General features: G+C 55.8%; 9 protein-coding genes across 9 annotated transcripts; 4 read left to right on the top strand and 5 right to left on the bottom strand.

Moving 5' to 3' along the window:
* Positions 1 to 864: 864 nt before the first annotated feature.
* ColSpa_09074 (uncharacterized protein) lies at positions 865 to 2,526 on the bottom strand (the record flags this gene model as incomplete). The annotated part of the gene is made up of 1 exon (XM_049275286.1): positions 865 to 2,526. The coding sequence occupies one exon, from the start codon at positions 2,524 to 2,526 to the stop codon at positions 865 to 867; it is 1,662 nt and encodes a 553-aa protein (XP_049131243.1).
* A 1,868-nt stretch (positions 2,527 to 4,394) lies between these two features.
* Positions 4,395 to 5,329, top strand: ColSpa_09073 (uncharacterized protein; the record flags this gene model as incomplete). Its single annotated transcript, XM_049275285.1, has 4 exons — positions 4,395 to 4,530; positions 4,575 to 4,751; positions 4,800 to 5,012; positions 5,196 to 5,329. The coding sequence occupies 4 exons, from the start codon at positions 4,395 to 4,397 to the stop codon at positions 5,327 to 5,329; spliced, it is 660 nt and encodes a 219-aa protein (XP_049131242.1).
* Positions 5,330 to 5,819: 490 nt separating this feature from the next.
* ColSpa_09072 (uncharacterized protein) lies at positions 5,820 to 6,214 on the top strand (the record flags this gene model as incomplete). The annotated part of the gene is made up of 2 exons (XM_049275284.1): positions 5,820 to 5,836; positions 5,887 to 6,214. The coding sequence occupies 2 exons, from the start codon at positions 5,820 to 5,822 to the stop codon at positions 6,212 to 6,214; spliced, it is 345 nt and encodes a 114-aa protein (XP_049131241.1).
* An 862-nt stretch (positions 6,215 to 7,076) lies between these two features.
* ColSpa_09071 (rhamnolipids biosynthesis 3-oxoacyl-[acyl-carrier-protein] reductase) lies at positions 7,077 to 7,998 on the top strand (the record flags this gene model as incomplete). The annotated part of the gene is made up of 2 exons (XM_049275283.1): positions 7,077 to 7,183; positions 7,248 to 7,998. 2 exons carry the CDS (start codon positions 7,077 to 7,079, stop codon positions 7,996 to 7,998), a joined length of 858 nt encoding a protein of 285 aa, XP_049131240.1.
* Positions 7,999 to 8,194: 196 nt separating this feature from the next.
* Positions 8,195 to 9,608, bottom strand: ColSpa_09070 (carnosine N-methyltransferase; the record flags this gene model as incomplete). Its single annotated transcript, XM_049275282.1, has 2 exons — positions 8,195 to 9,338; positions 9,517 to 9,608. The coding sequence occupies 2 exons, from the start codon at positions 9,606 to 9,608 to the stop codon at positions 8,195 to 8,197; spliced, it is 1,236 nt and encodes a 411-aa protein (XP_049131239.1).
* Positions 9,609 to 10,554: 946 nt separating this feature from the next.
* ColSpa_09069 (uncharacterized protein) lies at positions 10,555 to 11,763 on the bottom strand (the record flags this gene model as incomplete). Its single annotated transcript, XM_049275281.1, has 1 exon — positions 10,555 to 11,763. The coding sequence occupies one exon, from the start codon at positions 11,761 to 11,763 to the stop codon at positions 10,555 to 10,557; it is 1,209 nt and encodes a 402-aa protein (XP_049131238.1).
* A 2,142-nt stretch (positions 11,764 to 13,905) lies between these two features.
* ColSpa_09068 (uncharacterized protein) lies at positions 13,906 to 15,744 on the bottom strand (the record flags this gene model as incomplete). Its single annotated transcript, XM_049275280.1, has 1 exon — positions 13,906 to 15,744. One exon carries the CDS (start codon positions 15,742 to 15,744, stop codon positions 13,906 to 13,908), a length of 1,839 nt encoding a protein of 612 aa, XP_049131237.1.
* A 4,662-nt stretch (positions 15,745 to 20,406) lies between these two features.
* Positions 20,407 to 21,309, bottom strand: ColSpa_09067 (uncharacterized protein; the record flags this gene model as incomplete). Its single annotated transcript, XM_049275279.1, has 1 exon — positions 20,407 to 21,309. One exon carries the CDS (start codon positions 21,307 to 21,309, stop codon positions 20,407 to 20,409), a length of 903 nt encoding a protein of 300 aa, XP_049131236.1.
* Positions 21,310 to 23,830: 2,521 nt separating this feature from the next.
* Positions 23,831 to 24,583, top strand: ColSpa_09066 (uncharacterized protein; the record flags this gene model as incomplete). The annotated part of the gene is made up of 1 exon (XM_049275278.1): positions 23,831 to 24,583. The coding sequence occupies one exon, from the start codon at positions 23,831 to 23,833 to the stop codon at positions 24,581 to 24,583; it is 753 nt and encodes a 250-aa protein (XP_049131235.1).
* Positions 24,584 to 24,595: the final 12 nt, after the last annotated feature.

Genomic DNA, 24,595 nt, shown 5'->3' with positions numbered 1-24,595 from the left:
CACCGACACCCTACCAAGAATATCTGATTGGCCATCTTGCTATTGAACCGTCGAACAATACAATAAAATAAAATAAAAAGAAATCGAGAGGGCTGCCACAGATGACCGCCAAGCTTCTCACGGACTCGGCTGCAGTGTGGTCATCAACCACCTCTCTTCCTCGAGACGGTGCCCCGCATCCATGACGAACCACCGTGAACTACCTACCTACCCTCTTCCGTCCGATGGGTGCATTCTTCACAGCACCATCTCAAGCGGGGGCACAGACATGATCACATGCGCGCGTTACCCCCTCACTTCGCTCGGCTCCGCACCTCTGACCCATTGTATAATGCTGTGCAGGACTTGCATTAGTCTCTGGCGAGATAGCGCTCATGTACCGGGTACATCGTCTGTCCGATTTACAATTCCATAGCCCGGCTTCGCCATGGCTCGTCCCGACGTGTGTGGGGATATCGCTCCCGCGCGCGCTAGCCAAAGTGATGAGTGACAGGATATCGGCTGAACGGGCTGGTCTATGCTGCAAACTCAATTGCCTCTTGTTATCAGATTCTACCAATGCACATAAGGAAACACGATTGCAACCCCTACGTGTATTTCTTTGAAGATAAAACCGTGGATCCTCGATATAACCTAACAGTATACATAGCCCATAGTCCAGTCCGGAAAACAACCCATACGATTATCTGTACACACCAATAAAACACTGGGTATCAAAAGGCCGCCCAAGCAAAGAAACTTTATCATCCGAATCTGAATACAATCAGCCTGGCCTCGTGCCGTTCTGTATCCGAGGCGCACAAAGTCTGAGTCGATCCTGGCGCCGCGCACAACCGAAATCAAGAACGCGCTCGCTTATTAAATTCAACAAATTGCTGTAGACAGGCTTGCATCCTCGTATGCTTGTCGATTATTGCTCATACAGTCTTCCGTTACTGCTCTCGATGGCGTAGAAAACTGCGTGCCGCACTCTGGAGGCAGCGAGGTATGCTCCGCAATCGTCTCATGCCCGGGCCATACTCTACCGCTCCCCGTAAGTGGACCGAAGAATTCATCTGGCGATTTCACAGCGCCGTCTCTCCACCAGTGGAAGAGCACGTCTTGCTGCCAACGCTGAAAGTTTCCGATCTTCAGGCGGATCGTCTGGATGAAGGTCGAGTAGAGAAGCTCAACTTCAAGCGGTGACGTCCGCAGTTGATGCAGAAGCCACCTGGTGATGAAATCAGACTTGTCTTCCCCTTTAAACTCGCCGATCAACCTTGAGATGCCATATTCCTTCTGGGCCGCGTACAGCTGCGACTTTCTTACCGGATTGTCGGCAGGAAGTTTTGCAGCTCGTTTCAGCTCATCCAGAGCTGTTAAGGGTTCTGGTCGGAGAACATGGTCTGGTTGGGACAGGAGCTCCGGGAACTGCCGGTGAGCGAGGGTCCCCGACTCTGGAGAGGGACTGCTAAGCGAGAGATCCTCTCCGATATTCGGGTCTAGAGCATACGCGATTTTGAAGGACGGATGCTTCTTCATTGCTCCCTTCTGGTTGCAAATTTGCTTGAGTCTGCTAACCTCCTCCGTGAGGCGGTCGACATATTCCCGCTTCTCGCGTTCTTCTTCCGGAAACTCGTCCATGAACTCGATCTCTTCCAAGCTAGGCGCTAATCCTGCGGATTTTTTCACGTCCATGCTGTAGGTATATTGATTGTGGTAGAGAAGGAGGTCCTCGTATTCTTCTCTGGCGTTGCTCAAATCTCCAACCGCAGACACGAGATCTTCCCATAGTGGATGGGCATCGTCAGTTGGCCCATTGCGAGATATACCGGTCAGTTCATATGGCATGTCTGTCGACTCCTCCGCTTCGCCGTCCTCAGAGTCGTCCGTGTGAGGGACTGACCGGAGATTCCTCCCGCTTCCTGCGGCCAGAAGGCTAAAGAATCGCGTCTCAACTTTGATGAGTTCGACCTCTTCCTCGTCTAGAGCGAATTCGTGTCCCTCGTACCCAGACTCGAGCCAATGATACTCTGTGCGAAGTGACTGCATCTCGGCAAAGCGTTTGTCCAGCAAATCGTTAGGGGTGCCCTGTAAATCTCGCCGGCCCCTGACAAGGATAGGGCGGAGCATATGCATGAAGGTGTTGTCGGCTTCATCCTTCTTACGACGCAGCTCCTGAAGAGCTTTGCGCTTGATAGCCATTTCCCCTTTGAGCGAGTTCAGCCGTTGGCGACGCTCCTTCATCTGAATCCAAAGTTCCTGAACACCATCGTCCTCCATCGAGGCCACTGATGCTGCCGAAGAGGCATCGGATGCAACCAGGCTGGGGACGGAGCTCCGAGAGTGTTCAAGACGCGAGACCATGTTAGTGATTGAGTTGGTCATCTGTTTTCTTTCTCGCTCGAACGTCCGGCCTTGCGCACTGGGCAAAAGGGGCGGAAACATGGTTCTATTTTGCTGCTCAAAGTAGTCGGCATCCATGGAGCTAGTTTCCGACTCCGAACTGGTGTAATCTTGATGCCATGATCCCGAGGATAGCGACATGGACGGAGATAGGCTCCTTTGAATCGGAACATTGACCGGCCCTCTGCTCTTGAGGCTTATATCCAGAGTCGACAGCGGTGGAGGAGGAGGTGGTGGTGGTGCATGTAAGAACGTGGTAGAGATAGGTGGTCGAAGTCCGAGAGGCGGCGGCGGCGGTGGTGGAGGAGGGGGAGGGAAGTGTTTAGGCATGTAGCCTGCTCTTTGTCGAGCACCTCGAGACGCAGGACGTGGAGTGGTCGGCCCCGAAGTTTGAAAGGCAATGCGATGATATTGAGACGTATCAGGCTCTGTTCGTGTGGGCAGAATGACCCTCGAAGAGTCAAGGTAGACTACGTTCGGTTGCATCGATGCTGACGAAAGACGAGGAGGATGAGGTGGTGGTGGTGGTGGAGGTGGAGGAAGCCGGACGTGATCAAAATCGGTGCTATCGGTAGACATCACTTCGGAGGGCATATCATGCTCGTAAGATGACTGATCTTTTGCCGGGCTTGAGGCAAAGCCCCGTCGGTCGGGGTAGTCGATCGTAGCCATGAAGGGAGACTATGGTGCGTACAAATCGTGATACTGTGCCATCGCTTTGGGGTGTTTTGATGGACGCGAGAAGGAAGAAGTCGTCGTTAACTGCCCTGGAATCGGAATCCGAAAGTGAGGTTGTTGTGCGCGTGGTTGACGCGGCTCGTTCCAGTCACCACCACCTGGCGATGCTGCTAATTACGGTTGCATGCCAACAGCAGCAGCAGCGGTAGCAAAACGTGTGAGCGGAAGGATGGTTACAGACCGAAGCGTGAGGCCGCTGGGGGAGCCACCTTGGCCCCTTTTCGGCAAGCGGGCCCACTTAACTCCCGCGTCCTAGGCCCCTGGCGTAGGCGGAGACCAACCAGGAGGTTCGCTGCTGCCATCCCGACACTATGCCTAATATGTCAGCAGCTCAACTAATGAGCCCGAGCTCCCGTGGGGGTGAGCCGTCAACGACCCACTGGCAGGTGGACACGGACAGCGCGGGGTCGCGGTGACTCCTCGTCGCTACTGGCGGGAAGACGTGCCACACCCAAACGCAACTCGACTAAAGGCGCAGCCTGATTCCGTTGTCCTTTTTCCATTCGCTTGTACCGGTACGGAATTTCAATCAGACACGCAAGCCAACCGCCGCTAGCCAGCAAAACCCCTTCGGGCCTTCATACAGCAGGGATGGGGCACGGCTTGGGTGACTCTCCAAACAGCGAAGAGAACGGAGACTGGGGTCCCATCTATGAGACCACCTCGCCGAAAACTATCTCACGGCTTTTATTCTGTCATTTGCTCCACGCGGGAGTAAATAGGTACCTGATGGATAATGAGAGGTTCTTATCAACCCTGAAAGGGTAGAGCCGGGAAGAAAAGGCAACTGTGCCGTGCCACACCCTCTTTTCGTCGTCTCCGTCCCGTTTCTCGTCTTCCGTCCCCCGTTTCCCGACCTTCTTCCTCTCACACTCCCTCAGCCTGGGAGCGCCCTTCCAGCTCAGTTACTCACTCGGGCTCAGGATTTCGGTGTCCTGCAAGACGATGCAGGCTCTCTGAAGCTCATACCACACCTTCTGCAGAGAACTGTTGCCTTGCGCCAGTAAGATCGCGCAAGATACGTCACGCGTTGCTGCGCAGCTGCTTCAGCCAATTGGGCGAGAAATCCCATTTATCCTGCCGTGACCCCAAGGCCTAGAGGTCTGGCTTGCCTGTCGAGGTTCGCTTGTCTCTTGTCTCATTCCTTTGCGGCTCAAGCTGACGCTGCTATCAAGACGCCGTCTCCGTCCCGAATCCGGCCCTGCGTGGTGGCCCACTCCTGATCGGCACCGATATCCAGAGCTTTTGGGTTGTCGACACACGATGCCATCATGAAGTCGAGCAGATCCAGCAAAAGTAAATCGAAGAGTAGTAGTGGCGGTGGCGGCGGTGGAGGAAGCAGTGCGTGGAGCGATTGGATTTGGTCGAATGAGTACCAAAAATACTACATGCGTCGAACGAGGAATGGTAAGTCGTGATCTTGGAAGTCGAGACATCGCTGACCAAGACAGGCCAGCTGGAGTATCACTGGCAAGAAGTGCAAGCTGCTCAACAACAGCATGCTGAAACGGTTCCGCGCGAGCAGCCGAATGTGGAGGAGTTGACAAACGGCTTTGACAACCTCTCAACCTCCCCTTCCTTGACAGAAAGTGATTATAGCTATGCTCCACAAGGCGAGGAAGGCATCGGTGAGTTGTTAGACGACGCCAAAGTATTTTTGGTCTAATACGATGCAGATGCCTCTTATGCATACCCAACTTCGTCGACACCTTACGGCACTTCGAGTCGGTCAAGAAAGGGCAAGGAGACAGCATACGAAGACCAGCCGCATGATGGGGAGGAGACCCAACCCGAAGAGCCAGCCCCACCGTTGGACCCTTTCTGGGGTGCCGAGCAGGAGGCTCCTCAGGGTTACATGCCAGAGCCGGCTGCGCATCAGGATCAAGATTGTATGCGCATTCACTCGCGCCAATGGCAAGCGGCTGACAATCCGACAGTCCTACCTCCTCAGAATAACACAGAGGGGTTCTACCATGAACATGAAGATTACACGTCAGCCCATGATTCAGGTACATCTGCCTACAGTCAAGGTAGGCTTCCCAGGGTTGCGTCAGGGGCCGAACTGACACTAGTAGACTCTGGATACGGGACAACAGACGCAGATGGTTACGATCATAACGCAATCCTGCAGGAAGCCTTGACGGAGGCATACGGTCAGGAGAGTCAAGGCGGACCGTCAACCGAGCCAGCATATGGTGGGCTTTGACCGCACTCTCCAAGAACCAATCCCGGTGGCTAACTGCAACAGGGGCATATGCAGAAAATGAAGAAGATGACGGGACGCGAACACCAACAGGCCCGAAATCCCCTGACCCGTTCTATCCCCCAGCGTCTCATGCTACATCTCATCCTCCGTCGTATGCCGACCCCAATCACATCAGTGGCACAATCGGGACCAACGAGGATTTGGACCCACGTGAGTCGCCTTTCTAAGTGCAGGTGTTGGTCTATGCTGATCACGTACAGGATACGTTGTTGAACCGTCACATAAGTTTCGTCCTGGATCGGTTGGTAGATTGACTCGGTTTATTAATCCCCTGGCTAATTGTACTAGATCTTCAAAGTTCTATGGTGTGAGCCGTCGGGCACTAGTCTCGGAGGAACGCCAACCATATCCGACCGAAAACCAGTTCAAGATCGTTTCGGCGGATCGCTATTCGTTGGTTTCCGGCGGTTTGTCGTTGTTGCTAATGACGATGGCCATTGTACCTGCGTGTGAGTAGCATCAGATATCGTATTGGTTTCTTCCACTGAACGTTCCAGACCTATCCTCACATACCAGGGCAAGGCTTGCAAAAAGAGGGGCGTGAAACCTCAAAAGCATGGTATGGTCTATCATAGCAAGCCTCATCGACTGCTGCAGAATGAGCCGGAGCTCGGATTTCCTCCCGTGCGAGCAAAGCTCACCGTTGAAGGGGAGAAGCTCGACAAAGCATCCCGTGTCAACTACTCGAAGCTAGTGACTGTTGAACACAATGTCAAGGTCTTCTTCATCGGTCACATCAGCCCCGAGGCAATGGACGACTTTGCGGGTGCTGTCGACACATGCTGGGAGAGGAAGACACACTCACATCGAAGATCGAAGAGATGAGCAGACGGTTTGTCTGCAAACGTTTTTGCGTCTCTGTCATGACAGTCGCACAGTTTACGACTATATACGTTCCGGAGAGCATATGCGTATGCTTCTCTACCACGACTGGACGACAGTCTATCTTGCCGACAGATCGGCTATGTTATGTCTTGATTTATGATCACGAAAGTTTCGGTACGACGAATTTGCATCATGTCAGAAATTGATCATTACGTCGCTAGGTTTGGTGGTTCACGAGGACTAGGCAGCATTGATGTAGGCCCTCACAACAGTGAAAACCATGGGAAACAGGCCATGGGCAAATTGCATTGGCGGAATCTTTTACTATCTACACGGATATCTATTTTATTAGCACAAGTACGACTCTCGGCTCAATATGATGACAACTCCCATATCTCACTGCATCACCCGCCCGGTGGCATCGCGAAGTACCTTGCAGGGACACCAAAATGATGACCCTGGCTGCGCCGCAACTTGGCCTGGCTCCAGCCCCTCGGGATTAGGCATCGGTACCTTACATGGAAATTGCAATTGGACTTTTTGTAATATTGCATATCTTGCGGCAGGCATCCAGGAGCCATAATGCTGTGCATCAACAACCAACCCCAAGTCTGACCCCACGTTTCGCCTTCCCGTTGCGGGTCGGTGTGAATCTGGAGCTAGCGGACAGCCGAGGCTCGGTATCTTCTCCCCCGCAAACGTCACCAACCGGGGGGGGGGGGGGGGGGGCTGTAGCAACCTGAGCTCTGGGGAATTGACGGCGGATTTTTAATCCCGACCTCCTTTATATTCTCCAACTGTGCTTCCTGCATTTCAGATTGACAGGACCTCTTCTCCCAATTGAACTACAGACGCAGCAAAAATGGCAGAAGCACAGCTCCAGGACTTCCCCTCCCTCTTCTCCCTCAAGGGCAAGGTCGCCGTCGTGACCGGCGGCTCCCGCGGCCTCGGCCTGCACGCCGCTTCAGCGTATGTCCGTCCCGTTCCAGCCTTTCGCGACCAATGTCTCTGACTGGGAAACCCCTCTGCACAGCTTCCTCCAAGCCGGCGCCTCCAAGGTCTTCATCTCCTCCCGCAAGGGCGCCGCCTGCGAAGAGGCCTGCAAGGCCCTCAACGCCCTCCCCAACCTGGCCCCCGGCGCCGTCGCCATCTCCGTCCCCGCCGACGCCGCCGACATCAAGGGCGTCGAGCACCTCGTCGCCGAGGTCAAGAAGCACACGGACCGCGTCGACGTGCTCTTCGCCAACGCCGGCGCCACCTGGGGCGAGGCCTTTGACACGCACCCCGACAACGCCTTTGCCAAGGTCATGGACCTCAACGTCAAGGGCGTCTTCAACACCATACGCCTCTTCACGCCGCTGCTCGAAAAGGCCGCCAGCACGGAAGACCCCGCGCGCGTCATCATCACGGCCTCGGTGGCGGGCCTGGGCATCGGCACGCTGGGCAAGCAGGGCACCTACGGCTACAGCGCCAGCAAGGCGGCCGTGATCCACCTAGGCAGGAACCTGGCCCTCGAGCTGGCGCCGAGGCACATCACGGTCAACTCCATTGCCCCCGGCTTCTTCCCGAGCAAGATGTCCAACGGCCTGCTCGAGATCGCGGGCGGGGCCGATAAGATCGGCAAGGGGAACCCCATGGGACGGCTGGGCCGCCCCGAGGACATCGCCGGCGCGGTGGTGTACCTCGCCAGTCGCGCGGGGTCGCATGTGAACGGCGAGGTCATTGCGATTGACGGCGGATCGCTGTGGCAGCGTGGGGAGCTCAATGTGTCTTCCAAGTTGTAGGAAGCTGTACCAAGAATGTGAAATAGGGCGTTTTTGTTTCAACAAAATGTGTATTATCGCGCCGATGCAATGTTCTGCGCCCCCCGAACCGGACCAGATTATCATGCTACATTATACCGTGACTGTGCAGATCCCTTCTCCCCCCCGTTAGGTATAAATTTCATAGATGGCAACATGGTTTGGCGTGACGTAAAATCTACAGAGGCTTCCTCGCCACCCAAAAGCTCGCGCGGTACGTCGTGTGCAGCATACTCTCCGGGTCGTGGATATACGGCGCCTCGATCCCTGTCTCGCGCTTTTCAACCACGAACCCGACCCGCTCCACCAGTGCCATGACCTCGTCGTCGCTGAGCTCGAAGCTGCCGGGGTCCGCGATGCCTGACGAGTTGTTGTAGTCGTGCTCGCCATCGCCGTCCGTATCGCGGCCGTGGTTCCCGGGGGCGTTGTTCTCGAAATGCCACAACAGCGGTCCGAAATTGATGAGCACGCCCCCAGGGCGCAGGCAGTGCAGGATCGTCTCGAGATACCGTACTAGGTTGGGCGCCGTGTCGAGGAAGAAGACGGTGGCGACGGCGTCGTAGGCGGCTTCGTGGTCGTCGTCAGCATACAGACAGAGGAAGTCGGCGGCGCACATGGACATGCTGCCCGCAGATGGTCCCGCGGCGGCGAGTCGCGTCGCTGGGTGGATGTCCGGCACGGCGCAGCTACGGAGGTGATTCGTCCGGGTGCGGTGGTTGGAGAAGGAGTGCACCCAGGGGTAGATCTTGTGTTGCCCCGCGGCCTTTGTGCAGTTGAGGATGTAAGAGGAGGCGAGGAGCTGGTGGTAGGAGATCTCGTTGCCCTCGGCGTCGTGGCCCGCACGACTGAGCTCAAAGACGAGACGACCGAGGCCGGCGCCGGGAACGAGGACCTTGAGGGGTTCCGCCAATGCCGATGGCGAGGACGAACGTGCCTCGCGCTCGCGGTCAACAGCGTCCAGGACAGGACCGTAACACACGCGCCGCTCCTCGGCGCCCTCGGCAGACCAGTCGCGGTAGAACTGGCGGAGGGTGCTGCGGGCCTTGTCGGTGTCGTTGTGCTTAGCGACACCGACCCAGGCATCAGGCATGCGCGGCTCTTCTGTCGAGCCCTCTGGGACGAGGTGGAAGGAGCGCAGGCCGTTGTGGGCAATGGCGCGGGCGAGCTCGGCGTTGGACTCGATGGCCTCGTCGGTGCGCTCGAGGGTGTCGAGGAAGTTGAAGGGCGGCGCGGCGAGCATCTGCCAGTGCGCCTGGGGCAGGGCGTAGAACGACTGCCGGCGAAGGTGGGTAACATTGAAGTGTGCCACCTTCGCGTATTGGCTGGGAGGGTGTGTTAGTGAGGCAGTCTCGGAGGAAGAGGCAGGTTGTGATGAAGCGGATTCAATCCGTTGGCGTCATGTGGCAGATCAAGATGGAGCAGCCTTGTGTAACTCACTCATTGTTTGCCAGCACAAGAAACACAAGGGAGCGGAAAGCTTGACCATGAGAGAAAACTCACAGAAACGAGTCCAGCGCGCAGAAAATGACTCTCGTCTCCTCCGGATCCTCAATCGTGTTCTCCATGCCGCTCCATTGTTCGTCGTCAGCCATTGTAGCCGTTGTCCGTCGTGGAACCTTCCGCTGGCCTTCTACCAGTGTGTCAATGTTGAGCGAGTAAAGAGGTGAGTAAATTCTGTCTGATTTGTGCCGTACTCAACACTTTGCAGTGGGTTGAATGCTGTGATCCCGATGAGGGGCAATGCGGCAACCCCGCCAAATGGGTTGATTGAGGATCCGTCGTGAAAGGACGTGGGACTGGGGATTGAAGCCGAAATGACCTCGCGCAGTGTCTGCAGCAGCAACATATGATCTCTAATTCTGTGTCCGTCTGGAATGGACCTTCAGGAGGGAGTGAACAGGAATCAGGGTAAGTTTCTCGGAGCCCCGCGACATGATCATTGCTCCCAACCTCCCCTCCCCCGCCGAAAAAAAGGGTCCTTTTTGTTTTGGTTTTGCAACGGCTTCCCCCCCGACAGCGGCGTCCGCCGCGATCGCACTTGCATACTATGGTACATGGAATTGTTGAACCCCTGGAGTTACCGAGGGGCTAGAACGCTACAGCATTGGAGGTATTGCTGAATAATCCTTATTCAGCGCAATGGCTCCACTGAAGAAGGTAAACCTCAACTGTACTGTCCGGTACCTGGATGCATAGCACGTCGACAACTGCACTCCGACAAAACCTTGCGCGTATTTCTTGAATGCGATCACTAAATGCACAACACAGTAGAGTCTTAAAAGAATACCCCATGAAGTGATCCTTGTTCATTTTCTGTCGTCTTCAATCTACATGATTGCGTTGCTAATCTACAACCCCCGCAAAGTCCCTCGTAAACTAAAGCTAACCGACCCGCAATCCGAACGCCAAAGTTCGCAAAATGCTCGCCTATCACAACTTGTTCTCGATTCGTACCCGTTTTCTTTCATCTCCATGCCTCCGAATTACAAGGAGGTTTCGTGTCATTCTCTTCTCATTTGGCCATTACTAGTCGACCAGTCAGTGGTCGCGGTTGCGGCGATATCCCTCCTTTCTTCTTTTCCGCCTCTCATCCGCGTACTCGCTGCTGACGGCGCTTTGGCTGCTCAGACCGGGGATAACGTGGTGGTACGACTTGTGGCCCATGTCGCTTTCTACTGCACTTGTGATGTCGCTCTCGGCCCAGCTGCCGGGCATGCTCGGCTCCGGCTCTTCCTGAGGCGGTGGCAAGGCGTAGCCGCGGGTGTTCTGGTCCTCGGCCACGGTGCTCGCGCGCTGGAAGCTAAAGTCGCGTCTCGAGCTGCCCGCGGCGCGGCCCTTCTCCTGGAGCTTCTTGGCCTCGGCGCGGATGCGCTGGCGCTCGCGCTCCTCGTTGCGGTCCGCCGTGCTGTATACCTTGCGGATGCCGCCCGTCTTGCTCTTGGGCGGCGTCGAAGTTGGCGTGGTTTCACGGGCGGAGAGCAGGTTCGTCGAGACGGACGATTCGGTAGGGTTGGTTGAGCCGTCCCACTCTGACGCCTCAGATTCTTTGTTAAGACCGCCAACGCGGGCAGGCTTCTCGTGCCGGTACGACCGCAAGTGCTTCTTGGCCTCGCGCTCTGCCTCCTCGTCGATCAGGACGCCGGTCTCATCGTAGTTCTTGTGGGCGGAGCGCTTCTCCTTGTGGCGGGCCTCCTTCTCCTTGCGTCTCTTCTCGCGCTTCCGCTCGCGCTTCTCGCGGGCGAGAATGTCACTTGCCCCGGCCGTGATGCCTGATAGTGTGGTTCCCGAGATGCTGGTTGTGTTGTCGTCATAGTCCTTGTACACACTGCCGCCGCCGAGCTGTGTTGTAGGCGTGGCTCCGGACAGGAGCGTTCCGTTGGGTCCTCTGCGGCGCAGAACCGTCGACTTGTACTCGTCCCAGTCATTCTCCTTGAAGTAGAAGCCGCCGTTCCTGGCCCAGAAGAAAAACCAGATGCCCGTGATGACGATGGCGGCACCAATCAGGCCGAAGATGACGAAGATGGCTGTGTTATTGATGTTCTGGGGGTCGGTGACTCCGACGTGAGGGTCCTCCTTGTAGCCGGTGCTGTCGCGGGCGATGAGAAGGGATCGAGCGGCGAGGGGTCCGGCAGACGAGTCAAATGACCGGGCCGTGATGTCTGCTGTGTCCGGGAGGCTCGAGAGTCGCCTGCTGGAGATGAACGAGCGGGCTTGGTGCGCCAGGCCGGTGACGACGGCCGGAGCCATAGTTGGGCAGTCGACTTCAGCTGAAGTCTGGGTAAGTTTGCGGTGCTCTTCGATGCGTGCTTGAAGATGCTGGCAGGACCAGCGATTGTCGGGAGTGAGACAGTTTCTGGTGGATGCTGTAGATGGAATGCTCTTTGCAATCCACCCTAATCGAAAAAACGGGTAGGGGCAATGTTCAGACTGGATGCAGATGGAGTGTCGAAAATGCAGAGCAGAGAAGAGTTGCCTGGTCAGCTGCGTGGTGGTGGTGGTGGTGGTGGTGGTGGTGGTGGTCGGGTTGTTCCTATAGAAACCAGAAATTGCCGTGGCTGGGGGATGTGCGCGACAAGTGAGGTGGTTGGTGGGGGAATATGCCAGGGGCGACTTCCCTGCTCTTGCAATCGGGTTTCTTGTGGCAGTCCTATGAAGCACGAGGTCGAACTGCCGTCTGGAAATTGGGTCATCCAGATACTCGATTCGTTTCTTCTGGGTTTGTTTTTTTATGCAACCTTTACAGGTCTGCTTTGTTCATCACTTGCGCTATCCAGCCGCGACGTCCATCTGGAGCTCAGTCTCTGCGCTTCCAGCCTCTCGACAAATGACGTCGAAAGTAAATAGACCCACTTGTGGCCTGGCAACCATTGCTACGTACCTTAGCTACCCAACCACCCCCCAGTCCACAAACTTTCCCGTTTCATTGTCCCGTCAAGGCACCATCCCAGCAAAACGGACGTAACGGACGGCGGCGGTGGATCCCGTCCTCCCGCACGGAACTAACGGTTCGAACGAAAGCCGCCGTCCGCGTTCATCGCATCCGTCGAACTTTATGGCATGTCTTCCATCCCCTCCCGGCCTTGTTTCTGACGAGCCATACCTCTTAACCCGCACCTTAACGATATCTCCGGATACTCGGGCGTCGGCCCGTTTCTGGACCCGGCCAGCTGACACCAGCAACGCTGCTTGAGCATTCAAAACCAGGTCACCTGTTTCACGTATGTGTCACAACGATGGCGCCAAATGATGGAAGCTGACGGGCTCGGGAGACTCTGTGGGGAATGCGTGCTCGCCTGCTTTCATTGGATCTGGAAGCTCCAAGCATAAAAGAATCTGCCACTGCGAACTCCGAAGCAATTCCCTGTGGCGTTGGTCGATCGGACTGCCCTGAATGGCAACTGATCACCCTGCGGCCCTCCGTCTTAGTCCTATACCGAAGCTATGTGCACGCCCTTGAGTCCCAAGCCCAACACAGGTGTGCCAGACTGGCGGCACCATCATCACGAGACAATTGGTCGATTACGTGCGGTTGCTGTTCCAACAATTATATTCATTGCGGCCTATATGGCTCAGCCATGCTAGGGGGTATCTGTCCTTGCCGCGAAAAGGGGCCGGTCATCCGCTTCCTAACACCGTGTCCATTCCGTTCCTCCTTTTCCCAGCCCAAGCCATGGTCGACCACCCTGGTTAACCCCCGGACGATAATGGCTTGGGAGCAGCCGCGCCCATCCCAATGGTATCCTGCTAAATCGATTTCTAAGTAGAAGTGAATAAATGAAACCCAGTACATGTCCATGACAGTTTGTTAAATGCCGTCCTTTCCTAAAAGCACAAGAAGTGCGAACTTCCCGGATTGCCGATACAGGTTGTCTATCAACTTGTCCTCCAACTCGTACGCCGTGCTGAGAATACGACACACGCCTCGCCGGGTAGGAGGCCCAAGCATCGTCGCATAAATACGAAAGCCATAGCCCCCGGAGCGTGAGACCAGGACTTGTATCTCCTCCGCATATGCCCAGAAATCAAATACCAATATCATGTCCGACAACACAATCCCAAATCATCCTCCTCCTCTGCATGGCCAGAGCCCGGATGTACATGAATCATTCTGGAAACGGTGTAAAAACGTAGAGAAATACGTAGTAAAGAGCAGAGCTTGCGACAGCTTCCGCTTTGGGTATAAACTTTTCCGCTGCCAGAAAGTCGACCTGAAGCAGGTGTAGAAGCAGAGAAGGCAATGAAAGAAAAGAGAAAAAAAGAAGCCGACCATATCAATACAGCTGTCGATCTGTGTCAAGTGCAGAAATAACGCTCGCTCTAATGAAATTGTGTTAAATGTGAAAGGGAAACTGCGTCGCTTCATCAACTCGTCATCGTCGTTAAGCTGTTTTAGGTGAACGGAATTCTTGCGTACTCGTAGCCGTCGGCATGGCTGCGACTGTAAGAGTCGGACTGGCTCGGGGATCGAGCGCGAATGGGCAATCGCTCCATGATGCGGCTCCGACGGTCGTCAGAGTAGATGGTGCTGGCCCTGTCGCTTCCACCAAGACGTCCTGGCTGGCTGATGTTGATTTCACCGCCATCCTGGCACTGGATCTCAGCGTTGCCAACCCTAAGGACGGCCTGGCCAGTGACTTTGATAGTGATGTCCTCGCCATCGCCAGTCAACGACCGAGTGGTTCGCGTAGTAGCGCTGCGTCGGAACTCACTCTCGTCACGACTTCCGCTGCTCCCGCTGGACCTGCTGCTCTTGCTCTTCTTCTCGGCTTTCGACAGAGCCGCAGCAGTCAGAGGTACCGCAGCGCCGCTCACGCCGTTCTGGTAGGCCAGGGCAGCGGCCGCAGCAGAGTCATACTTGGATTGAGACATGCTGCCGCTCTCTCCAGCCATGTACGAATGACGTCGGCCGCTGCGGGGGACAGGAACGGGCTCGATCTGATAGCCATCGCGGCTGTACGTGCTGGAACCCCGACGATGCGAACGAGGCCTGGAAACCACTCCATCGTCATATTCATATCCTTGAGGGACAATATCTTGGTACATGGATCCATCGCCATCAAAATCGTCGGACTCGTAGCCCTGAGACGCAATTTGCCGCTGGGGAGGCGGAGGATGAAGTGCCTGTCGTGGTGGCGCGGTCGTCCTTGAGCGCGGTGGAGGCGGCGGCATCAGCTTGCGATCCTCGACGTCTCGGCTCTTGAACGACTGGCGCCTGACGATGTTCTCTTGTTCGTAAGTCGGTCCGTAGTCTTCGTAATCGAAAGACCCCGACATAGATCGGTGTCCCATGGCGGATGAAGGCCTCTGCTGGAAGCGTCGAGCCAAGTTGGAATGCTGGGGACTGCTAGCTATAGGGGCCGGGGGGAAGTAGTCAGTCGGCGTTTGCGGAGCCGGCGCCTGCATCGGGTACGGAACACCTCCAGGGCCCCAAGCTGGTGGGGGATACGAAGTGCCCGGCGCGAACGGGGAATGTCCAGGCATAGGCATCGGCATTGGAGCCGGGGCGAAAGGCGATGAAGCATGCTGAGAAACGTGAGGGGGAGCGTGAGGAGATGGCGCAAAGGGCGAAGAGTTCGGGGCCGGGGTGAAAGGCGAGGTAGCCTGAGCGGCGTGCCATTGCTTGTTGGACGTCGGAGGTCGGGAGCCTGGGCCGTAATAGCTGCTTGGGCGGGTTGACATAGCTCTGGGCCGCGAGCCCGGTGCTGGCTGGATACCGTACTGCGAGGCGTCGTCTTCGAACCGTGGTCTTCTGTACTGGTCTGATGGCTGGGTATGGACAACAGGTGCCGTCTTGACGTGCTTCGCTGATGGGCGCACTGCGGACTTTTTGGGGGCAGCCCGCTCACGCAGCTCTCGTTCAGTGCGTTCGCGTTCAGCGTGGCGCGCAGCCCTGTCTTGTTCCTTCTTTTGCAGGCGACGCTTCTCCTCTCGGCGGGCCTCCTTCTCGTCTGCTGCCGCCTGGGCTTCCCTCTCTGCGGCACGCCTCTCCCTTTCCTTCTCTCTCTTGTCTGACACAACAGGGTGGAGGGTGTCGTCCGAGTCGGTCAGACCGTGTTGCGGTGAGGCGGTAGGTCTTCTCATCGTCTTTTCTCTGCGGGACTTGCTGTTGGCCTTCGTCTTGCCTGGGCTTCCTGGAGCGATCGAGCGGGCGTACTGTCCGGTGCCCTGGATGACGGAGCCTGTTTCCTCATCGACGTCTTCTACGTGGGCGATGTTTTCGCGAGCCATAGCGAAGCGGTGTCGGGGATCGTTGGTGGCCTATTATAAGATGGTGGCAGCTCGGTAGTCGAGCGACTGGAAAGAGGAGGCGAAGTTGCCTCGACGGAGGCGAGCAATCGTAGGTTTGCAGCAAGTAGTCGAAGGTGTGGTGAACAGGTGGGAACGTGGGTGCGGTGGGAGTCGGGAACTTTTTTGTATGAAGGGCGGACGAGAAAGACAGTGGGGATGTGGAAGGGGATGCGACCACTATCTGATGGAGGGAGGGCCCGTATTTGTGGGTATGGAAATCGACCGGGATAGGGGCGTGAAATTGGGTGTGGGAGGTAATGAGACGCTACGCTACGGTTCGGTCGATGCTGGATGCGATGCCAGGCTGTTCGCTGCTTGTCGTACGGAGCATGGGCCGGTTAGAAGGGGATTAAAATCGTCGGAGAAGAAGAGAAGACGACGGAGCGTGGACAGTGGGAGATTATTGATGATAAAACGTGGATTGATCCAAGCAGACGGACGACCGTGGCAGGTTGTGGACGAGCGCCGTATCTTATTAATTCTGCTCTCTGCGTTGTTTTGCTGTACAGAGACAGAGAAACAGAGAGAGAGAGAGAGAGTGTGTGTGTGCAGTGTGATTACTGCGGCTGTGAGAGGAAGAGTCCGGAGCGAAGGAGGGAGAGCGAGACGAAGAAGGAGGGGTGTGTGCGCAGCCGAGCAACGCTCTCTCCCTGGAGCAGGAGGGGGAAAATATGAGGGAAAAATTAAAAAAAATAAACTGCAGTCGGACGTGCAGAAAGCCAATCGTGGGGTCGGCCTACGGGTACCTATGGTGACAAGCCAAAGTGATGGAGGGGTGTGGTCGCAGCAGAAAGGACCTGAAAGCGGATGATGTCGTCGCGATGTTGCCCGGGGTGCTCTGAGTGTCACTCCAATGGCCGGCCAGCAGCGTTCGATAGCGAAAAGTCCAAGGAGGGGCGTGTGGGAAGTGATTGTAATTGCGAGAGCTCCGGTGGATTTGTACTTGGAGTCCGGCCCTTGATTCTGGGCTATCCGAGGCGGACGGGAGCGCTGGAACGGACTGTGCTTTGCGGGAGGACGAGACCGAGACGAGGCCAGGCCTGCAATGGGAGAATGTGAGGGTGTGTTGCCAACTTGCTGGCGCCCAGCCCAACACAGCTCTCAAGGCCCGAAAGTACAAGTCGAATGCCGTGCAGTCTCGCGAGACGTCAAGAGCGTGGTTCTGGAGAAGCAAGGGCCCCGGAAGGACAGGGAAACTCGTCGTGCGGTCACTTCTCCCTGCCAAACTGTATCGAATTCGCTAAAACGGGTGGAGGAGAAAGATTACCGGCGAGTGGGATTGTTCACGCCCTCGCTGGGGTCCTGAACAGGAGCACCCGCTGCGGTCTCCAGAAACAACAGAACCTAAGACAGTAGCTCCAGTCTCCACCGCGTGGCAGCAAGGAAACGCTCAGCTGGACCGACCAGGAGCCAGTTCGTCTTGCTTCAGCAAACCTTCCGTTGGCTGTCGTTCTTCCGCAGCACCCTGCGTCAACTGGGGATTCCCTTGAAAACCGCAATTGACCGCAAAGTTGGGAATTTGGCCCTTGGTTTCGGTTGCTTGTGTTGGCGCCGGTGCAAATCGTGGCCGTTTTGAGTCAGAGCGTCAGAAGCACTCAGGCCTAACTGTGGAGAAGCTTGTCTTCGTTTCTTCCCGTCCGCGACCGTTGCAATGGGTTCCCTGCCAGGCTGTGTCGACTAGGGTGTGTGTTTCTTCGTGGCACCAGCTGTCATCAACAAGCCCGTCTGATGGGAATTGCGGCAATGACAATGGCGCTGACGTCCTTGTGCGCCGCCGTGGTGCGATGCCGATCACTTGCTCGGCTTCTCTGTAGCCGAAAGGTTGACTACCTTGCGCTGTGCTCTGCTGGTGTCTTCGCTTCCGTATGGCCTCTCAGGACTGAAGCCTTGACTGCAAGAGAACGCACATGGAGTGGATTATCCTGGTCGATAGGAAAATATAGAGAGAGAAAAAGACAAAAAAACAAAAGGCTGGGGTGTGGGCCCAGAGACCTAGACAGAGAGACAGAAGCACGCTCGCTGCCAGCTGTTTGGTGTCTGGACGAGACAGATGGATTCTCTTGGGCTGCTGAAATCTGGCTGGGAGAGCGACCGCGTGTGCGGGAGATCCACCTTCAGAGCCGGACCAAACCGGGGTGCCGCTCGAAGATGACGGAACGTCGCTGGGTTTGGTGCCTTGTGCCCTTTTCGGCTGCGTTTGCGCATTCTCTTTGGCCGGTTTCCTGCCCGACTGTGTGCTGGGCTTGGCCTTTGGGTATCAACGGGACTGACGAGCTGACGAACGACTGCTGAGGGGTCCAATCGTTTGCCGCGCTTTCCCTCTCGTTTGCCCAAAAATTGAATATTAAAGATTGAAAAATCCGGATTTCGACTTCGGTTGAGAGGTTGGTGAGCGCACAATAAAAGATTCAGAAATCGGGATCGAATGAGACAGTAGCTCGCTGCGCGACCCAGGCTCAAATGTTCGACACCTCCTCAAAACAACCATCAGAGGACGATACTCGACCCCTCGGTGCCATCCTAGGCAACTGGCTGCCTTCATGCCGCTGGTAGGCAGAAACTGCACAAAATGCAGAGCACCATTTCGCCCATTAGCATCGCCAACGCATTTGCTCGCCCCAGAAAGCCCAATCATGGGCCCGACCCACCCGGCCTGGAATGCAGACTCCTGCAACCTAGGCCCGCTCTCTCTTCCCATAGGGCGGATCCAGGACGGCAATGAGAGTCATCGTTCCATCTCGAGCTTGAATGGTTACCGCTTTCACCTACTGGTCCAGCCAGGGAACTCGTCTCCACGACTTGTTGAACGAGGCCATGTAAGATGGCATCACGTTGCTGAACGGCTGCAGCACTCCACGTCTAGATCTGGCTCCCTGCGTCTGGTCCTGCCGACGATCTTGTGTTTAAGGGAATTGTGTAGTTGGAGATACACTGTCCGCGTGTGTCAGATGCAGGTGCCGTTAAATACTTCAGCGTTGTTTCAGAGAAAACAGAAATTACCAAAACCCACATATGTGAGATCAATACCGGGTCGTTGTGCTGAGTCGTCGAAGCTTGTGTTCGAGGTGACTCCAAAAGGCGTAGTTGCCACGGCAGTGTTGTTTCAACCTCATTGGTCGCTTGTTTGATTCTCGAACGTGGTCTCGAACGCCGCACTCCTCGGCTCCGATGCGCCGTGGTCGCTGCCAAGTCGACACAAAGCGGAAGCCCCAATGGTACCTCATGTATCCCCTCCATCTGCTCAAGTACTGCAGACGCTCATTGGCGTGCCGTTGAGGTCGACGCTGTGAAGCTACTCCAAGTCTGCAGTATCAGGACGAGCAAAGACATGAAGAAACATATGCGATTGGTATCGGCTCGACTGGTGTTGAGGCTATTCTCCATTCGCGTAGTACGCAACTGCGCATTCCGGCTGCATGACATGCACTCCTACAGGCAGTGGCACCAGAGACCAGCGCCCGCTGTGCTCGAACTCCGTCTAGCGCAAGGACATGCCGAAATAGGGTCCTACTGAGGCCCTCCCGGAGCCTCTCATGGCTCCGTCTTATCGAGGAAGCTAGTATTAGTTGGCCCCCTCGTCGTCGAGATGTGGAGCATTGTCGCATCCAAAGCATGAACATGCTTGCCAGGGCCCTCGACTTACTAGTGTACGGAAAATCTTTGTCCTTCCGAGTCGACGTGTCAATGGCGGATGTCCTTCACTAATACCCTCGAGCCTCAACAATCTCGGTTTGTCGCCATTGAGCAGCATGCGATGAGAGTGTTGCCACAGTTGGCGCATCAGACAAACGTCGGTTTGTATGATTAGGAAGCCGAAATCCTACGTAGGAACCCCGACCAAATGTACGGAACTGTTCGTGTAAAGCGAGATCACCAGATCTTGATGCACGCCATGGATGCATTGTTCAGCAATCTCTCACATAATCAAGCGTCGTGGTGGTGAGTCCGTGATTTGCCCAAGACCCCATTCCGCATGTTCAAACTGCATGAGGCCGAGAGTAGACCTTGCTGCGAATGCAAGGAGGGCTGAAATGCCAAAATTTTCGGGGCGGACGGATCGACAGGTGCTTGTTGGCCGTGGAGCGCAGTGCTCGACACCATCCCGGAAGCACACCGCCTTTTCGCTTGAGGCATGATCCCTCGACGCCACCGTCAAATGTGTTCTAGCACGCCACACTGGCCACCCGCACCGTAGGCTGTCGACCAGAAACCATTTCCTGGAGTTGAGACGAACAAAGAGAGGCTGGTGCAAGGCAAGACTTGGAATGGCACGACTGTCTTATCATGCTGTGCACGAACGCCTGTCAGCCAAAATGGGATGCTTAAATGCGACTTCAACATCGGACGTTACTGTCATTGAGGTTGACTGTCTTGTCGTCTTCGGCACAATCTGCTACTCCAGGACGTCTCATTCAATTTGAGCAAATGTCTGTGTACCTCATGCAAACCAGAACAATTCGACGATGAGACCTCGACATGCTAGTCATGCAGGGAGTTTGTCTCGGAGCATCGGACAGGTCTGGATTTGCTTCTGCGTAACCTGCGTTGCGCGGCGTTGCACGGCAAACCACGATGCAAGCCACCACTGACAGGTCGTTCTGATCAAGACGATTTTGCTGTCCGCAAGACAGGGATCTCAACATCGGCGACAACTGGCCTGTGGTCGGACAAGTAGACGTCATCGTCAAATTTGTTGGACAACACCCCGAAGGTCCTAATAGTGACGGGGCTTGGGTTCTTGACGAACAGAAAGTCGATTCTCGTTGGCTTTTCGTTTGGCTCATCAAAGGAAGTGTAGGTGATTTCGTTTCCGTACCGCTTTTCTTCCGGAACCTGTGTCGAAACATCGACCATTCCTGAGTCTTGTGCCACCATTGTCTTGTATGCGTTGTCCTCGGGCGTACTGTTGAAATCGCCCGCGAGCAGAACAGCAGTTGGCGGTTTGCCGTTTGAACCCTTGCCCCACTCCTGAGCAATTTTGAGGAGCAGTTTGGCACTTTCCTCGCGCGCCACAACGCCTTGGTGGTCGAAGTGCGTGCTCATAACAACCACCCTCGTGTCGGTTTGTTTGTCAAGGAACTCTCCGACAGTGACAACGCGGTTCAGTGCTGCGTCCCACCCCCTAGATGGCTTTTCCGGCGTTTTGCTCAGCCAGAGTGTCTTACTTCGCTCGCACTTCCAGCGGTCAACCTGATAGAACACGGGAGAGAACTCGCCCCTTCGCTTTCCATCGTCGCGACCGAGCCCAATATGACCCCAAGCAGAGCCGAGGTAAGACTGGACATCTTCGAGCTGCGAATACAGAACTTCTTGGAGACATATGAAAGCTGATTCATGACCAGATGTGATGAAGTCCAGTTGGTTGCAAAGTTTTGGACCGCGAAAGCTCCACGGTTTCTCCTTGGGAGTAGGATGCTTTGTAGCGTACCGAACATTTTGGGTGACGATACGGAGCATCATGGGAGGGGCGACTGCCGCCTCAGAATCATCGAGCTTGACAAGCATGATGACCTTCTGGTAGATGGAAAGTCGAACCGTAAGACGGACGTTGTTGAAAGAATCTTTGCGGCAGCTTGAAGGTAGGCCGGGGCCGTGCACGTTAGCTGTCGAAGTTAGACAGGTCAGTGAGTCGCCCAGGATGGACTTGAGCTCAATTGGTTGGTTGGTAGGATCCGGGAGACGAGCTGGTGCAGTGATGAGTCCTGGATTGATGCCCTCGAGATGCAATTTACATTGTTCAAGGTTTTATGACGTTGCAACAAAGCTGAAGCTCGAGATGGAGAGAGCAGGCATCTGCTGCTCCGACCGTTGCATGGGTCACGTGTAGGATCCTGGAACACGGGGAGACGGCAGCGGGGGGCCCAAGCTCCTGCATTCTTGACAATCTGGGGTCTAGGTAGGTACTGCTTTCTTTGGCAACCCCGCCCCCTAAGCTTCTTCCTGAAACTCCAAGCTGACAGCCATACCATTTCGATCACCACCATCGCGACTGTTTCGTTTGTCATCCACGGGTAAGACCCGACACCAAAGCTCCGGCTTTGTTTTGGTCCATGTCGACGCCGGAACCCAGCATTCCTGACATTGCGTTCACCGCCACCACGACCAACCTCGCTGCCCACCAATAACGCACGTTCGTGGCTGATGCCAACCTATCAACCATCACGATTGGCACTGGAACATTCCATTCTTGCTCTTATCTCCCCAGTCCCGTGAACACGAGGCCTTTACGTGCAAATTACACGGCAGACCCAGCCCTCCCTCCATATCGACGTCTCGAGACTATGGTTGGCGTTCTTACGTGGGATGGCAGGTAAGCTGGGGCAAACCACTATCTTACACCATCGAGACTCGATTACTCACTGTCCGAAGATTACCAAACAAACCCAATGTCACAAGATCCCTCCAGCTCTTCAGAAAGCCGGCTTAGTGCAACAAGCTGATACCGCCATAGGGACCCACAAAACCGGTCACGTTCTATTGACGGCCCGCTGCCCTACTTGAGCTGCGGGTTGTGATTCAGGCCTCATGGGATGGCAGCGGTTGTGGTTATAGTGGAAGTTCGTCCGGGCTTGTCAAATTCAAGTCATGACGCAATCTGTACGCAGTCGGGGAACAGCTGACCATGGAGATCAAGACACGACCCGCAAGTGAACCGGACCAAGATGCTGTGATATCGGAACGATGACAAGTCTCTCTAAAATTTCCATCTTGTTCGTAACATCTCGGAGTTGCTGCTGGAGAAAGTAGAGATCAGAGGCCTCAAGATCCGCGTTTGGCGAGTGTGCTGCATGCCCATCTCGCAGCGGTTCATGCACCGTGGCGATCCCGTTTCGGAGGCTGAGGGACAGAATTCGATGGATGACTCGACCGGAGCGAACGGTAACGAGCAAGGCTCTCACACCTCACCGAAATCCTGTTGAAACTTGACTGCCTTTTGTCCAATCCGCGGCGCGATGCAAGGCCAGTCTGGGCACTTGAGTCAAATGCGCCACCTCAAGGCGTCATGCAAGGTACGCCAGTCGCTCAAACAAGCGTGAGAGGCGATCAAAACTTGTTCCTCGCCCAGTCTAGCGAAGAACTGTCTTGCAAATTCCTTGATCACCCAAATTCATGGCCTTGAAAGTGCGCACCGGCCAAGCGACGGTGGTCCTTTACTCTGGGGAATCGGCACGTTCGGTTGGCGCCATGGTGGGCGAGGTAGTCATCTGCCTGACTCGGCCTCCAACCAATACGCGTAGTGGTTGCCAGTTTGTCTCAGCTTATTCATATAAGCCGCCGTAGTCGCGCACCGGACGACACCCACCCGGAGGAACGCGAGGCATCCAAAATGCCGGTTTTCTTACAGTCCATGAGGAATAATGATAGAACCAATACGAACCCCAGCCCTGGCCTCAGCTTACCACCACTTCCGGACGCGCACCTCTCCTTCTGGTAGCACGCTGGCCATTTGGAGACCTACACAGCTCTTTCAGTCAGTCTCGGCGGTCGAGGAGTCACGCTCTCATAGGCCTCTTCCACGTGGGGGGTTGATGGTGGCTGGCTGCTCCGCGATTTTGAGACCTCAGCACCGGGCCATGGACGCTGGTGACCACTTTCTTCCAGCCATACAAGGCAACCCTTGGCTGGTCGACATGACTGAGCCGAATCACCGGTCAGCCTAAAATCCTTGTCGGTGTGCGTGCGTGCGTGTGTGCGTGTGCGTGTGGGCGAGATGGAGTGCAGTGTCGGCTAACGTCCGCCTCCATACCATCTACCTGCTGAGGCTGTGATACGACTATATAAGTCTGGTGTCGATCGCTTCATCTGCAAGGTCTTGCTCGCCACGGCCGTGTCACATTTCACGGCATTATTCCAGTACCAAAGTCAGAGCAGCTCTCCCTCTCCTTATCTCTCTCATTTGGTACTATACTTGAGCCGGCCAGGCCGGCGCAGACTTGATACGTCTTGTCAGTGATAGCTGTGAAGACGCCTTTCCAAAACCGCCAAGATCAGAACGGCTTCCACTACTGTTTCGCACAACGGCAAGATGCCTCAGACACCAAGATCTCCTTCGCGGCGAGACTCGTGGCCACCCACTCTGGTGCGCCTCGCCCCAACGACTCCAAAGGAGTATCCTTCGCTCGACGATATCGACGAGGACCCGCTCACTTATTTCTTGACGCCCGCACCGGATCTTGAGGACGCTGACGTGGACGTCGACATGATGGACTTCGACGCCGGGATCGAGGGCAACAGTCCGCGCGAGATCGTACGCAGCGTGAGCCCGTCGACCTTGGACGGTCTAAACAAGTCTAAGGGCCGCAATTCACCACCGGTACCTGACCTGTCCGACCTCGCCACGCCTGATACGGACGAGGAAGAGGAAGACTACATCCGGTTCGCACCGCACAGCTTTATGATTCCGTTTAGCCTGCGGGACTTCACCGTCGACGGCGTCAAATCCAAGGCACGATCCAAGCCTTCGGACGCACTGCTGTCGCCGTCGATATTACCGCCTACCCGCGGCCGGGCTCCTGTGCGACCCGGAGGGCGAGGCCGCCAGCGGAGTGTCTCATTCCGTCACCAACGGCCGCAGCACGTCTGGCGTGAGCCCAGCCCGGACGTATGGTCAATCGAGGAAGAGACGGAGGAGGAGCTCATGAGCGAGATGGGCAGCAGCATCGGCGCCATAAGCGACCTCGCGGACGCGGAGGACTTGTCGGAGACTCGCATGGACAAAGATGTAGAGGAAGCGAAGCCAAAGAAGAAAGTTCGGTTCCTGTTGCCCGCGATGGAGTGAGCAGCAGCCATC

The sequence above is a fragment of the Colletotrichum spaethianum genome, assembly GCF_022836535.1.
Source record: "Colletotrichum spaethianum MAFF 239500 DNA, contig26, whole genome shotgun sequence".
Classification (NCBI taxonomy): Eukaryota; Fungi; Ascomycota; class Sordariomycetes; order Glomerellales; family Glomerellaceae; genus Colletotrichum; species Colletotrichum spaethianum.
This window is presented reverse-complemented; position numbering and strand designations above follow the sequence as displayed.